Source organism: Candida oxycetoniae, assembly GCF_023343755.2.
Source record: "Candida oxycetoniae strain CBS 10844 chromosome Unknown scaffold64, whole genome shotgun sequence".
Taxonomy (NCBI): Eukaryota; Fungi; Ascomycota; class Pichiomycetes; order Serinales; family Debaryomycetaceae; genus Lodderomyces; species Lodderomyces oxycetoniae.
Genome location: NW_026055382.1, coordinates 37,780 through 53,988, shown reverse-complemented (window position 1 = coordinate 53,988; position 16,209 = coordinate 37,780). Strand labels below are relative to the sequence as shown.

The window sequence follows — 16,209 nt, the reverse complement described above, 5'->3', positions numbered from 1 at the left end:
ATCGAGCAGAGACTATCGAGCAGAGCGAGATAGTCTATATATACTCTCTCTCCTCTCTATAGACTATCGAGCATAGACTATCGAGCATAGACTATCGAGCATAGACTATCGAGCAGAGCGAGATAGTCTATGGCTGCTCTCTCTCCTCTCTATAGACTATCGAGCAGAGACCATCGAGCGTAGACTATCTCGCTCTGCTCGATAGTCTATATCTACTCTCTCTGCTCGATAGTCTATATCTACTCTCTCTGCTCGATAGTCTATATCTATTCTCTTTCCACTCTATATACCATCGAGCAAAACGAGAAAACAACACTACTCTACTTTTCTTCTCCATATACTATTCCCTCTATTAATACCTACTCTCTTTGTATACTACTCTCTCTATATACACATTCTCTCTGTCTACACTCTTTCAACTAGTCTCTATCTACTCTTTCTCTATCCACTTTATATCTACACTATCGAGCAAAGCGAGATAGTCTATTAGCTACACTATATATCTACACTCTATCTGCACTCTATTGACTAATTTCTATCTACTCTATCTATCTACTGTTTTCTATCGACTAGACTCGTTTCACTCGTCTAGACTATATATCTACACTCTATAGATTAGTCTCTCTCTTTCGATTGGTCTATGAAATAATTACTAGCACAGCTTGGCAGTCTATATCTATCTCTTTTCTCTCTATAGACTATTGAGCAAAGCATGATAGCATATATCTACTCTATCTATCTATCTACACTCTATCTACACTCTCTCTACACTCTCTCTACACTCTCTCTACACTCTCTCTACACTCTCTCTACACTCTCTCTACACTCTATCTACACTCTATCTACACTCTATCTACACTCTCCTTTTATCTATCTACACTCTCCTTTTATCTATCTACACTCTCCTTTTATCTATCTACACTCTCCTTTTATCTATCTACACTCTCCTTTTATCTATCTACACTCTCCTTTTATCTATCTACACTCTCCTTTTATCTATCTACATTCTCTCTATACTCTATCGACTAGACTCGTTTAACTCGTCTAGTCTCCAAGTCATTGTTGCATAAAGAGATCTTCCATATCGATGCCCCCTCCCCACACACACACACACCTTGGTGGATTGCGTGGTAGCGCTGAAAGATAGCGATGAGGCGATGAGCTTATTGCCTTAATTACTAACTGAAGCTGTTTCATTTTATTGTCTTATCCTAGGTAGGTTTGTTGCTAGTTGCTCCTAAAGAATGTTGAAACAGCCAAGTATAAGGTGTGTTTTGTCGTCTCGGTATTTTCCAAAAAGACGATTGGCTACAAACTTCAAGGCGTCTCTGGGAAAGGACTCCAAGGCCGACCCATCAACCGAAGCTGGTTCTACACAAGCAAATTCTACCCTACCATCAACCCAAGCTGGTTCTACACAAGCGAATTCTACCCTACCATCAACCCAAGCTGGTTCTACACAAGCGAATTCCACCCTACCATCAACCCAAGCTGGTTCTACTTTACCACCGCATGAAAATGGTCTTTATTTTGGCCGATTCACAAAAAGCGAGTATGAGGAAGCCGCAAGAGTAATAAAGGAGCAGATAAAAAAGCTAGAAAGTGAAATAAAGGGTGATCACAATTTACGAGAAAACTTGGGCAAACTAGCCCAATTCCCAGAAAAGAGCAGTGGCAGCTCTACCCTGATTGACGTCAAAAGCTTGAGTGATCTTTTTAGACAAACTATCAAATTAACAGGTCCGATATCGTTGAGTGCGTATATGAGACAATGTCTAACTCATCCTAAATATGGTTATTATACCACTAGAGACCCACTAGATTTGAAAACTGGAGATTTCATCACAAGTCCCGAAATTTCCTCCGTTTTTGGGGAAATGATTGGAATTTGGTATTTCAATCTCTGGCAAACCTCACGGGATCCAAAGTTGCGTGACAAAAGGATAAGATTTATTGAATTTGGACCGGGGAAGGGAACTCTAATTTATGATATTTTGCATACTTTTAATAAATTCGTGCAAACGGTAAGTGAAGTCAAACCAAAGATTGAAATTGTCATGATTGAAGCTTCCCCTGTGTTGAGAGAAGAGCAATGCAAGCTTCTTTGTGGTGAAAATGCAAGTAAATTCAAGAGTGAAGAAGATGAGTTTAGCAAATGCGTAACCACATGGGGTAATGAGATAATATGGGTCGATACAGAGAAAAGTATACCTAGAAGCGACGACTCAGTCAACTATATCATAGCTCATGAATTCTTTGACGCGTTACCTATAAAATCATTTATAAAAGAAGAAACAGGATGGAGAGAATTAGTGGTGGAACACACGCCAAGTGTCCAACAACAAGATACGCAGTTGAAACTGGATTTGAATGACGAATCTACCCCTTTGTCACCCTTGCCAAATCAGAAGCGCGGAAAAGAAAACAAGCAATGGGATACGGAATTTCATTTAAGCATATCTCCCAAAGATACTCCATCAACGATGATTCCAAGGTTAAACAAACGTTATAAGGACCTTCCAGTTGGGTCAAGAATCGAAATTTGCTCCGACGCAGAATTGTTCATCATGAAAATGGCCCAATTGGTAAATACTCAAGGAGCTGCTTTAGTTATTGATTACGGACCCCCTGATGATGTGCCTGATAATACACTTCGCGGAATATACAAGCACCAGTTTGTATCGCCATTCTTTAAACCCGGGGAAGTAGATTTATCAGTTGATGTTGATTTTGGGAATTTGAAGAAAATCACACTGAAAGTTTGTGATATTTATGGCCCCATACAACAAGGCGACTGGTTACATAATATTGGTGTGGGTTACAGAATTGATCAATTATTGAAAAAAAAGAGTCACGATGTAGAAGCTCAGAATAAGATATACGATGCATATAGGCGATTGGTTGATTATGATCAAATGGGTAAAATTTATAAATTTATGGCCCTAATGCCAAAAGGATCGAGTAAACCAATTGGGTTTTGAGTAGGATATGAAATTATCGGACAAAATGTTTGTTTATGAATATCGTTGATCAAATAGAAAAACAGGCAAAATTGTTTCAATCCATCCGTCCATTTGATCTATGAAGAGATTGCTCTATTTACTTTATCAACATCTACCTCTTGATTTCCTTCTTCCTCCTTTTTTTTTTTTTTTTTTTTCTTCTTTTCAATTCTTTTATTACATGTATATTCAAAATCTCCTATCCTAATTTCATTGTTTCTTCTTCTAAAAGTTGATTGGTTTATCAAAAGTAGCTAAAGCAGCTTCTTTGAAAGCTTCAGATAATGTAGGGTGAGCATGACAAGTTCTTGCAATATCTTCCGTAGAAGCACCATATTCTAAAGCCAATCCGGCTTCAGCAATCATTTCACCAGCATTAGGACCAATGATATGAGCACCCAAAATCCGCTCGGTTTCAGCATCGGCAATAATCTTTACAAACCCATCAGTATCCAAATTAGTTTTAGCTCTTGAATTAGCAATGAATGGGAATTTACCCACTTTATATTTGATACCTTTTTCTTTCAACTGTTCTTCGTTTAAACCGACCCAAGCTACTTCTGGGTGAGTGTACATGACAGATGGAATATTTGCATAGTTAACGTGTCCGTATCCCTTTTTGATAAATTCTGCAGCGGCGATACCTTCTTCTTCAGCCTTGTGTGCCAACATTGGTCCGAAAGTGACATCACCAATGACTCTAATGTGGTCATGTTTGGTTTTGAACTGATCATCAATGATCAATCTGCCCTTGTTATCTTTTTCTAAACCTACAGCCTCCAAATTTAATCCTTCGGTGTATGGTCTTCTTCCAATGGCAACTAGTAATACATCTGCTTCTAAATTGCTCTTTTCTCCCGTCTTGGCATTTTCAACTTCAATCTTGACAACTTCCCCATCTCGTTCACCTTTGGTGACTTTGGTTCCCAATTTGAAGTCCAAGCCTTGTTTGATCAATAACTTCTGAGTAGCCTTGGCAACTTCACCATCCATACCGGCACCAATAGCATTTTGGAATTCTAGCACAGTAACCTTTGATCCCAATCTTGAGTAAACCGAGGCCATTTCCAAACCAATGATACCACCACCAATAATAGCTAATCTTTTAGGGATTTCCTTCAATTGCAAGATACCTGTAGAAGTAACAATTCTCTCCTCGTCGACTTCGATTCCTGGGAATGGTGTTGGTTCTGAACCTGTAGCAACGATAAAGTTTTCGGCATCCACTTCAAATGGCTCTTTGCCTTGTTCGATTGGTTCGATTTTCACGGTTTTTTCATCAACAAAAGATCCGGTACCTTTCAAATAGTCCACCTTGTTCTTTTTGAACAACATTTCAACACCGCTAGTCAATTGTTTAACTGACTTTTCCTTAGCTTTCATCAAGTTTGGGAAATTTGGAGTAACTTCGCCATTTATGGAAATACCTCGTTCTTTTGCTTCATGCTGCACCTGATGCAACAAATGAGTATTGTTCAAAAGCGATTTTGAAGGAATACAACCGACATTCAAGCAGGTACCACCCAATGCGCCTCTTTTTTCAATGCAAGCAGTTTCCAAGCCTAATTGTGCAGCTTTGATTGCAGCAACGTATCCACCAGGACCGCCTCCAATAACAACAACGTCATATTTCTTCTTGCTAGAAGCAAACCTCACAAATTGCTGAGTAAATCTCTGTGTCGCTGACACTGGCTTCAATAATCTCAACATAACAACCTAAATAGCCTATCTGGAAAAGATCTATACTCACCTATACTCACCTATGGGGCAAATCACCTATCAACTATGTAAAAGAGTTGATATATATATATATATGTATATATATGTATATATTTTTTTTTCTTCCTTGCCTTTATAACTTTCCAAAATGAAACTCCGGATTAATTTTTAAAAAAAAAAAAAAAAAAAAAACGTTATTGGATTGGTGAGTAATGCTATTGGGTTACTCTACTATCGAATAAGATAGTGGAGCAGTACTGACTACCGACACTATCGAGCAGAGCGAGGTGGAGCAGCACTGAATATCGACACTATCGAGCAGAGTATGTGGTGCATTCTTTAATAAACCTTAATATATAAACCTTATTGGATCGATGAGTAATGCTACCAGGTTGAATTGCGGATATTTCCGGGGTATCTCCACTATCAACACTATCTCCACTATCGAGCAAAGCGAGATAGTGGAGCAGCACTAACTACCTTTTACTATTATCTGCTGGTCTCTTCTAACTACCTTCTATTACCTGCTGGTCTCTTCTAACTACCTTTTACTAGTATCTGCTGGTCTCTTCTAACTACCTTTTACTATTATCTGCTGGTCTCTTCTAACTACCTTCTATTACCTGCTGGTCTCTACTAAATTCTACTCCACTACTCTCTTTCACTGGTTTCTACTCTATTCTACTATAATTTACTATAATCCACTCTACTCTGATCCATAGTCTATTATAGTCTGCTCTACTCTCTTCCTCTACTTTACTTCAATCTCTACTAGATGGTCTCTACTCCATTCTACTATAATCTGCTCAACTTTACTGGTCTCCTCCTCTACTCTACTTTAATCTCTACTAGATGGTCTCCTCTACTCTCCCCCTCTACTCTCCTCCAATTTCTAGTGTCGATAGTATCACTAGCCAGTGCTCGATAGTGTCGATGTCTAGCGAGCAAAGCGAGCTTGTGATGCATCCACCAAATACTAACCGCCAACTATCATTTTTTCTAATAAATCTCAATCTATAAACTTCCACCTATATCTTCTAATAAATCTCCATCTATAAACTTCTATCTATCTCTATTGGTTACAAGTCTATTACTAAATCTTTCATCACTTGGAACACATATGAGAATGTTGTACCAAATTTAGTGAGCACTAGCAGAACAGTAGATAAATTTTTGTAATTAAAATGTTTTTTTATCTCCGGGACCCTCAACTTTTCTCCCAGACACTTTATCTCCCAGACTCTTTATCACCCAGACAATTTATCTCCCAGACTCTTTATCTCCCAGACACTTTATCTCCCAGACTCTTTATCACCCAGACTCTTTATCACCCAGATAATTAATCTCCCAGACAATATATCTCAGAGTTAGTCAGTGTGCTCCACTATCTCGCTCTGCTCGACAGTGGACTGCTTCAACCTACTTCATTAACTGAATAGATACAACTTCCTTAAATGAATATATATATGAAATGTCTGTAAGTTGACATGCTGTAAATGCATTTGTACACACACTTGTACACCTGTACACTTCCAGACAATTTATCTCAGAGTTAATCAGTGTGCTCCACTATCTCGCTCTGCTCGATAGTGGTCTAATGTTTTATTAAATTTCTTGCAAAATTTGAGAGTTTTGAGCTGCGAAAAAAGATCCACTATCAAGCAGAGTGAGAAAGAAAACAGAGAAGATGAATAAATGAAAAGAATAATTAAACCTCACTATCGAGCAGAGCGAGATAGTGGAGCACACTGACTAACTCTGAGGCAGTTCTCTACTTGTCTACTTTCCTTTTCTTTTTCTGAGGTGCAAAAAAAAGCCCGATGCGGGACTCGAACCCGCAGCCTTGAGATTAAAAGTCTCACGCTCTAGCCGATTGAGCTAACCAGGCTCTCTTACGAATGTAAATGTCCTTCCAAGAACCAAATAAAACTAAATCCCCCCAACAAGGCGTTGATAACTGACGGGGGGGGGTTCAACTATCTACATATATGAATATACCCTTCTTCATAATTTGATGGACTCAGATACAACATACCATATATAGAACTTGAGGAGAGAGTTGCTAATGTGCTCCACTATTTCGCTTCGCTCGATAGTGTCTTGAACTGGCGGGGTGGTAATAACTGTCTACATATATTAATAATACCTTCTCCATAATTTGATGGACTCAAATAGATAAGTTCAACTCTATATAAAACTCGTTTACCAAATTCATTATTTGCACCCACTTCTTCTCCTCCACACCATCTCACCTACAATCAAGCTCTATCTTGACGAATCCTTGAAATCCATCAAAAAACATTTCCTCACCAAAGGCTTTTCCACTTTGAAATTTTTCATTTTAATTTAATTTATTTTTTCCTCTTTAGGTTTAATTATTTTGCATGTAATGGAGACAGCTAGAGGTATAGATACAGCTACAACTCCAGCTACAGAGTACAAGTCAAGTTCAATAGGTACTGCCAGATCCACTTTGAAGGAATCTGTGGTTTCTAATCATCTTACAAGGCAAGAAATTATTGATAATTTGCTAAATTTAGCCAGGCAAGAACATCTTAAAGGTAACTCATCTATTACTGCTGATAAGTTGAATAAGCTACAGAGCGTCTTGGAAGAGAAAAGTGCCGGTAAGAAAAAGAAGAATATTGAGACAAAGTTACAGGGAAGGCAGAATATTGAGACAAAGTTACAGGGAAGGCAGAATATTGAGACAAAGTTGCAGGGAAAGAAGAATATTGAGTCCCAGTTTGAATCCAAGTATAACAAGTATCAAAGAGTTCCAGATTTGCCAGGACAAGTTAGGTCCCAACCACATCCGAAGCCAAAGTATCCTCCATTATTCGACAAGTTTGACCTTCTGCGAGCATTAAAGAAACAACCATCGCCACCGTTACCATCACCACCACCGCGCAAGGCAGGTTCACCAAGCACCAACAAGGACAAAAAATCCATAAAATACTATAAACCGCGAAAATTCACATTTAGACAAGTAGAAAACATGGCAGTCAATGTTTTGGAAAACATAGCCAATTTATTAGATAACCTACATTTACTTTCCAATTTACCAATGTTCCCTCAGTTTCTTACCAAGTTGTTGAAACAAACAAATAAACTATGGGTATTGATTCTTATTTTCCTTATCCGCAAAACAATTTCACAACTACTCAATGTAATACGCAAAATAAGGAAAGTAAACATTGAGAAGGAGATACTTAATTCTAAAAGTGTTTCGAAATCAATTATCAATCAAGACATCAACAAGAAATATGACAAGGTATTACGCGATTTGAAGTTTGACAAGATGATGCTCGTGATTGAGTTGGTTGGTAACTTTTTGGACTTGACTTTTAACGCAATTGAATTATATGGATTAGTCTTGCCCGATTGGATAATGTCGGGGTTGAACTTTGCTAGTATGGCAATGACTATTTATAGAATGAATAAAGACGACGAGTATCTTGATGATGATATTACCGAGGATTTAATATGATTGCTGCACTATCAACACTATCGACACTATCGAGCGCAGCGAGATAGTGGAGCATACTAGCTGCCACTGACACTATCAACACTATCGAGCGGAGCGAACATACTAGCTGCAACTGACACTATCAACACTATCAAGCGGAGCGAGATAGTGGAACATACTAGCTGCCACTGACGCTATTGATACTAGCTGCCACTGACGCTATTGATACTAGCTGCCACTGACGCTATTGATACTAGCTGCCACTGACGCTATTGATACTAGCTGCCACTGACGCTATTGATACTAGCTGCCACTGACGCTATTGATACTAGCTACCACTGACGCTATCAACACTAGCTACCACTGACGGTATCGATACTAGCTGCCACTGACGCTCTGCTCGATAGTATCGGTTGATAGTGTTAAGAGTTAGTGTGCTCTACTATCTCGCTCTGCTCGATAGTGTTGCGTGTAAAAAGAGGGGGCAGATATGAAACAGTGTATAGTATTTACTCAATAAAAGGTGACTTCTCCTATTACCAAATCAATAGTGTCCATGTAGTCAGTAGAGCAACACTCAGTAGCTTGTTACAACACTATTTCGCTTCGCTCGATAGTGTCACTGTTGGTGCGGCTTGTTCCAAAACGGTTAAAGAAATTTTTCAACCCATCATATCTCTCTCTTTCTATATATATAAATGTATCTATCAGAGGAGCCCTTTTTATAGACCAAATGACAAGTATAGAGAGCAAGATCGACAGCCAAAAGGCGAATTTAAAAGATATAGATGAGTATCTCAATACACTCAAGCAGAAAATCACGGAAAATTATCTCTTGAAACTACTTGCATCGCAGGATCAGTTTAAACATCAAGGAAATACTTTAACAAATGAAACCCTTGACAAATTATCACTAGCTCAATTAAGCCGCAAGAGTCAAACAATAGAGAACGAAATTAGCGAGCTACAAAAGTTTCAAGAAATCACTCAACTTCTTACTGAGATTGAGTCGATCATTACCAGTTACCTGGTCAATATAGGTTCCTTGCCTGATTTTGAACACGTCAGCAAACTATTCAAGGAGGTAAAGAGCAGGTTGAACTCAAATTACTTGATTTGTAGACAAATAACCAAGAAGGTGGCCAAGCTTTATCGGCAATTTTTGGACTTGTTAGATGATTTTTTGCTACTACTCGTACCTGATCAATTCACTATTCGCAACTTCTCAACTTTGAATAAGCTTAATTCTTTTGTATTGGAAAATGATTACGTATTGAATACGTATGATATATATCGGGCGCAATGGGATGAACTCGTTGATCGCATATTCCAAGATGATGTAGAGGTGGTGATTATCAATGAAAATAACACAAACAATAATGATGATGCTGCTGCTGCTGCTGCTGCTGCTGAAGATGCCGAGTTTGTAATTAGTTTGCAAAAGGGTAACAACTTTATTGAGAGCTTAACCAATTTCATACGGTTCATAAACAAGGTACAATATTCTTCAATCAAGCACTATTTAGACTCTAGGATTGAAAAGCTTTTGACTGATAAGATTTTCAAGCTGATTGATTCAATTGTTAACGACCCTAATAAGATTCACCAATTGAAACAGTTGGTGGTACTATGCAAAAGCACCAACTGGAATGTTTTGAACAAAATTGAAGGCCAAGGTAACATTGAGGAGAAATTGAATAAATTACACCAACAGTGGATTATTAATGAATTTGTGATTGCTGTAAAACTGGCCATGACGTCAGATGCAATCAAACAAACAACGCAGATTCAAATTGAAGTAGAGGAGGAGAAGAAGGAGGAGGAGAAGGAGGAGGCGGAAGAGAAGGAGGAGGCGGAGAAACTACGGTTACCAAAGGAGGAAAATGATGACGGTTGGGATGAGAATTGGGACGAAGGTTGGGATGTTGAGGAGGATAATGTTGTATCTCAGAAAACCAAAGCAAGTCATTCAACTAACCAGGAGCTTATAATAATATCACAAGTCCCCGAGAAAATCAAGCCAATATTTGACAAATTTGGCAAGCAGCTAAAGGATGTCTCCTACTTAGCCAGCACCATTAATGCTCTAGCTCTCGTTCAATATCCAAGTCCAAAGCAATCTTTCCTCATGTATAATGACTTTATAAAACTATCCAATGACTTTTCAATTGATTCTTTTGCGCAGTTTGCTACTCATACATGGAACCAAGAAATGATCAATTTATACCTGGAACTAAAGCTGCTTATGGCCACCATAAACTTACACCTGGACGAACCATTGGCAATGGAGGAGATACTAGATGACTATAATATGAATCAAATTAGCCTGATATACAGCTGGTTTCAAAATTTATTTGAAAAAACACAACTACAAAGCACCAACTTGCACAAGTTCCAATACCTTATATGTGAGCTAGTTGATTTCGTTAATAACCTGTTCATTCAAACAATCATAGCTATGGATGACATTAGTGAAAACCAATGCAGTGTAATAGCATTGGTGATTGAAAACTTGAACAATATCACAATCCCATTTGTCACATCGCTTGGCAAGACAAGAGACTCAATTGAATCTTTCAATAAGTTGGATAATGTCAAGTTCTTGTTAAAGAATCACCTCAAAGATATCATGGAACGTTTCTATCAAGGCGAATTATTTGACCTTACCACAAATGAAATTACCAAGTTAATTCAAAGCGTGTTTCTACCTAGCGAGTTGAGAGACGGGTATGTGAACGAGATCATCGATTTCAGAAGTATGACGTAAATGAGTTTTTACTTAACGTTTATTGAAACTAATACCAGGAGGGGGGGGGTCTTATTTTTTTTTTTTTTTTGCATTTTATTATATATCTTTATACATATATGTATACCAACTCATCACTTCTATCTTTTGTATCAACTTCACTTGCTCTCCATCTCTACCGTCATACCCTTCTTACATTAACAGACTAGCAAAGTCGAAGGGAGATCCATCGACTTGGCCCTGTTCAAGACACAACTTTCCCGCTGTTTATTTTCTTGCCTGTTTTTGCAATTGTGTTGTATATCGACTCGTAATCCTTATCTGTAACGACATCAACAGTTTGGTTTTTCAAAGAAACGTCAAAATTAGAGATCCCTTCAGTTTTACCAAGAACTCTTTCTATTGCTCCTGAACAACCGGAACAAGACATTGTAACGTCAAAATGGTACTTATGGGACATGTTTTTTTTTTCTAGAAGATCGACTTTAAGTAAGCTGAAAGAGGCAAAACTGAAAGAGGACGAAAATGCTACTCAACACTACCTTTTTATATATAAAGGTTGATGTAACAAAGGTGTTGATAAACTGTGGATTCTTGACCAGGCAATATTACCTCAATGGAAAAAAAGACAACTAATATACATCCAAACATACATATTCTATGACTGCTTACTAAGATAGGCATTGGTAGTGACACTATCGAGCAGAGCGAGATAGTGGAACAGTAATGACTAGTGACTCTAGTGACACTAGTGATACTATCGAGCAGTATTGATTAGTGACTCTAGGGCACTATCTAGCAGTATTGATTAGTGACTCTAGTGACACTATTGACTATTGACTCTAGTGACACTATTGACTATTGACTCTAGTGACACTATTGACTATTGACTCTAGTGACACTATTGAGCCGTATTGACTAGTGGGTTGAGACAGGAAGGTTGAGAGAGTTGGATTGGGGAAGGTGGCCCCCCCCTGTAGAGGCTTCCTCGCCCAAGAGTCTACTCCTTAGTGAAGTTGCTTTTTCTTCGTGTTAGTATTCTAAGGAACTCCCTCTTGGTATAAACAGGATACGTTTCAATTTTCCTTGCAAAGTCCTTAAATGTCATTTTCTTCCTCTCAAGGTATTGATCAAATATCTTTGCAACTTCAAAAATATCGTCAACTTCGTCACCACTTCCATTGTAATTCACTATATCGAGATTTAACCCTGCATATTTTTCATTTATGATTGGTAGCAACTCCTCGATCAAGTCCATGATTAATTTTCGTTTACTATAGATTTGAGTATCATTCATACTTTTAATCCATCCAAGGATATATTTTCGTTTGCACCTTATGATTAGTGTCCATTCTTCTACAAGCTGAGTTATGGATGCAATATGGCAGTTTGCGAAAAATTTTGGAATTGACTCATTTGCTTCTGGTAAGCGATTACTGCTGTCAATATTACCTCCTTGACCAGCTTCATCACTTCTGCTACCATCATCCCGGATTACTGACTCTTTGCTATGCTTTTCATTACTCTCGTTCTGCTCTACACTCTCTATCACTTGTCTAAGCATAGACTTAGGATGAGTATAAACAACATCATCTTCATCGTCGTCGTCGTCATCAGCATCATCATCACTATCATCATCATCTTCTTCTTCTTCCTCTTCTTCCTCTTCCTCTTCTTCCTTGTTATCATCATTATTATTCTCCATAATGGGCTTTGTGGCTACACTCGATTGAGCTTTGTCACAATCTACATTTCTATTGTTTGGTTCAATCTCTTTCAACATCAACTCATTTTTAATAGTTTTTAGCTTTTTGTTTTGTTGTTGCAATGTGATGTGAATAGAGTGGGTTTTGGCAGTTGTATTTGTAGTTGTCGCGGTGTTTAACTCTCCACTACTACTTGTTTGTTCCGAGGACAGCAGGCCCGCTTCAATGGCACCGCCAGTTGCATCATTAGTAAAATACAAGTGTGGCAATCTAGTTCCTGTTGACGAAGATCCCGATAGTGAAGCTGCTGAAAGTGTGTCTGCTCCGTTACCATTTGTGCTAGAACTACTTGTTTTTCCGCTACTTGTAATCTCTTGATTACTTGTTGTAATAACTGTTGCCGCAGCAGCACCTGCTGTAGTATTTGCAGTGGCAGTATGGACGGTAGTTACAGGACTGCCAGTGTTGGTGGTACTAGTGGTAACGGCAGTAGTAGTGTCGGATAACAATTGATTCTTATGGTTATTATTATCATTATTGTATTCTTTCAAAAAAGTCTTTACAATATCGATATTTTCAATGGTATCAGATTGAGTCAACTTCAAATCAACATTCAACGCATGTAACCGGTTTAGTCTACTCAAAATCTCCTGTAATTTCTTACATGTGATTGTCGGAGTTCTTGCTATGACATCCTCAATAAAGAACCGCTTAATTAACTCGCCAGATAAATGAAAATGTTGCAATCCAATTTTGGAACAAAATAACGCATAGCGGTTAAACTCGTTAGAGTACAATTTCTTACTTGTTTCAGACAAGCCGCTTAAGACATTTGACGTTTGGTACAAGTTTTTTAAACTCGCTACTAGCTTATCGTCGTCGGAATCTTCATAATCTGGGATGAAATGCTCTTGTTTTTTGAGCTGCAGCTGTGTCTCAGATGGTATATCACGATTATTGTTGCTGTCCAAAAATTTGTTCATCACCAAAACAATATTTCCCTCAGAAAAATCTAAATCATAAGCAAGACAATTCAATTGATGTAGTTTCAACAAACTGGTTCTTATGTTCTTCAACTTGTTTTTCTTATTCTTACTGCTCTCAAATACTAAGAACCGGGTTAATATTTGATCGTCAATTAGAAAATCGCTTTTACCCTTTCTTGCGCAAAATCGAATAAACCGTTTAATATCAGTGGCATACGACTTGAACGTGTTTTCAGTTAAATTCATCAATATGTCCCGGGTCTTGTGACTTTCCAAAACTTCATCATCAAATTTACGTAACAATAGGCTTTCATTTTCAGTTAATCTATGTTTTGAACTTTCGCTTAAACGGAAAAATCTCGTACCTAGATTGAATATACTCGATGAGGAGGAGGAAGAAGTTTTTGCCTGCTTCTCGTCTACACTTGAAGTAATTGGTAAGTTGGCCGTGATGCCGATGGGGTAGACCATATTTTTTTCAAATTCAGAGTTTAATTGTTTTGGTGGTGATACTGATGTATCTGTTGAAATTATTGCCGAAACTGGCTCTGAGCGAGAAAGTACGGTGTTTGCGTTGTTGAGTAAGCTGAGTAGGCTTGCACTACCACCTAAAGTTGTAGGAGTTGAAATATTGGCCTCATTATTGTTCTCTTCTCCTGTCATTTGTGATTGCCGCTGTGCTTGTAATAGGGAGTTTTGTTGTTTGGCCATAATGTCCTTAATAAATTGATCATCAAGATAAGCTTCCGGTTGTTGTGAAGGATATACAATTTTATTCATTGCATATAATTTGTTTAATGGAGATCTTATACTTTTAATTGTGTTTTCACTTAAAATGTTCCCCTCTCGTTTTTTAAACTCGTATTCAATTAGTTCTTGGGCGATAGGTAAAGTTACATAAAATTCATTAAGACCTTTATTTGCACAAAACCTAATATATCTCCTTATTTGGTACAAGTACTTGTCCTTAGTTTTAAGCTTTAGTTTATTCAACGTTCTCACTGCGTCTGCATTCGCCATTACCTCACTTTCAAATTTATTTAATAAGGCATGTTCTGCTGCAGTTCTATTCTGACGTCTACCTTTTGTCATGGTTATACCAAAGCCAAAGTTGGGTGATGTTGCAAGCAAGGGAGGAGCCAAATCTTCCATTTGAAGTTCCCCCTCCTCTAATCCCTCCTCCCCCTCCTCCCCCTCCTCCTCCTCCTCTTCTTCTTCTTCTTCACCCTCTTCTTCACCCTCTTCTTTTTTCTCTCTTTGGTCTATTATCATTACGCTCTCTACATTCTTGTCCTCGATAATGTCAGAAGTGGAATCTACTCTAGTACTTTTTAATAGCGGGGAACGCATATGCAAAGTGTGCGTTCGAGAACCTTGTTTTTGCTGAGTTGAGAAACTCAAATTCTTAGTACTAGACGTTTCATCATCAAAGGACTTTTGATTAATAAGAACACTAGAATCAGATAATGAATGAACATTGTTGTTTTGTTGTTCATTCATCTACCGAAACACTCTCTATTAAGATATCTTCCGATATACAATAAATAGAATTCTTATTATTTATTGTCAGGTGAATGTGCTTAATGCAAGTTGATGCCTGAGTTTAAAATATTTTCAATATATAGGAAAACCGTTGACTAACAATATATTGGTAGATACGTCAAGATATATATATACATATGCACATATATAGATAAAAATTGCAAAACCCCAAAGTCAGGATAGAAATCAGAGTATTAATTTGTAACAGGGTCAGCACGACCAAGTTGAGTAAAGACCTAACCAGCGCTAGCTTCTTCTTCTTTCGTCTGTAAAATAATAATTCGACCCCATTAGGGCTGTTGTAGGAAAAAGATGATATTACACAATACTTACTATTATTGTGAGAGAAACATAGTTCATTAACAAAACAACTAGTATTGATTGATTTTGTTTCATATGTAAAAAAAAAAAAGAAAAAAAAAAGAAAAAGAAAGAAAAGAAAATAAGAGAGGAATCCACATTAAGGCAGAAGGCAAGAAGGTGGAGGGGGGGGAACAAAGGACCCTTATGTACTTTTAAGCTATATACGACCAGATCCAAAAAGGACTAAAGTGAGATCAAATGGGTTATTTCGACTGTATTTCGCTAATAATTGGGATGCAGATTTTTGGTCATTGTTACTAGAACACGATTCAAGCATGTAATAATTCCGTAAAAATGAGAGACACAATAGGAAGAGGAAGAAAAAGAAAATAATACAAGCCTTCAAAATAGGTAGGGGGTCTTTCTACTGATAGGGGAAAAATTAGTTCTATTGTACTTTAGAAAAACATGTTAAGAAGCTCCAAATAGAAAATACCTCTTCAACCCCCCTGTTGGTAATATTTTGTTTTTTGCTACTTTTGCTTTTATCTTTTAAAAAAGAAAGAATAAAGGGGGTAAAAGTGGGTGGGGACCTGAACTGACACGGAGGAAAATTGTATAGCCCAATTTCGTAAAACATTGAAATTTGTAAACTTTATTACTACCAGTATGAGCGAAACGTTTTCTTTGATTAAGCTTTTTTTCTTTCCCAAATAGTGTTTCGAAAGTTCTCAGA

General features: G+C 37.7%; 5 protein-coding genes across 5 annotated transcripts; 3 read left to right on the top strand and 2 right to left on the bottom strand. All coding sequences in view use genetic code 12, as the record gives it.

The window, feature by feature from the left end:
* Nucleotides 1-1,244: 1,244 nt before the first annotated feature.
* KGF56_001875 (uncharacterized protein) lies at nt 1,245-2,981 on the top strand (the record flags this gene model as incomplete). Its single annotated transcript, XM_049323044.1, has 1 exon — nt 1,245-2,981. One exon carries the CDS (start codon nt 1,245-1,247, stop codon nt 2,979-2,981), a length of 1,737 nt encoding a protein of 578 aa, XP_049181079.1.
* A 246-nt stretch (nt 2,982-3,227) lies between these two features.
* Nucleotides 3,228-4,712, bottom strand: LPD1 (dihydrolipoyl dehydrogenase; the record flags this gene model as incomplete). Its single annotated transcript, XM_049323043.1, has 1 exon — nt 3,228-4,712. One exon carries the CDS (start codon nt 4,710-4,712, stop codon nt 3,228-3,230), a length of 1,485 nt encoding a protein of 494 aa, XP_049181078.1.
* A 2,398-nt stretch (nt 4,713-7,110) lies between these two features.
* On the top strand, nt 7,111-8,211 carry KGF56_001873 (uncharacterized protein; the record flags this gene model as incomplete). The annotated part of the gene is made up of 1 exon (XM_049323042.1): nt 7,111-8,211. The coding sequence occupies one exon, from the start codon at nt 7,111-7,113 to the stop codon at nt 8,209-8,211; it is 1,101 nt and encodes a 366-aa protein (XP_049181077.1).
* Nucleotides 8,212-8,923: 712 nt separating this feature from the next.
* DSL1 (Dsl1p) lies at nt 8,924-11,499 on the top strand (the record flags this gene model as incomplete). Its single annotated transcript, XM_049323041.1, has 2 exons — nt 8,924-10,946; nt 11,306-11,499. 2 exons carry the CDS (start codon nt 8,924-8,926, stop codon nt 11,497-11,499), a joined length of 2,217 nt encoding a protein of 738 aa, XP_049181076.1.
* A 437-nt stretch (nt 11,500-11,936) lies between these two features.
* On the bottom strand, nt 11,937-15,128 carry KGF56_001871 (uncharacterized protein; the record flags this gene model as incomplete). Its single annotated transcript, XM_049323040.1, has 1 exon — nt 11,937-15,128. The coding sequence occupies one exon, from the start codon at nt 15,126-15,128 to the stop codon at nt 11,937-11,939; it is 3,192 nt and encodes a 1,063-aa protein (XP_049181075.1).
* Between the last annotated feature and the right edge of the window lie 1,081 nt (nt 15,129-16,209).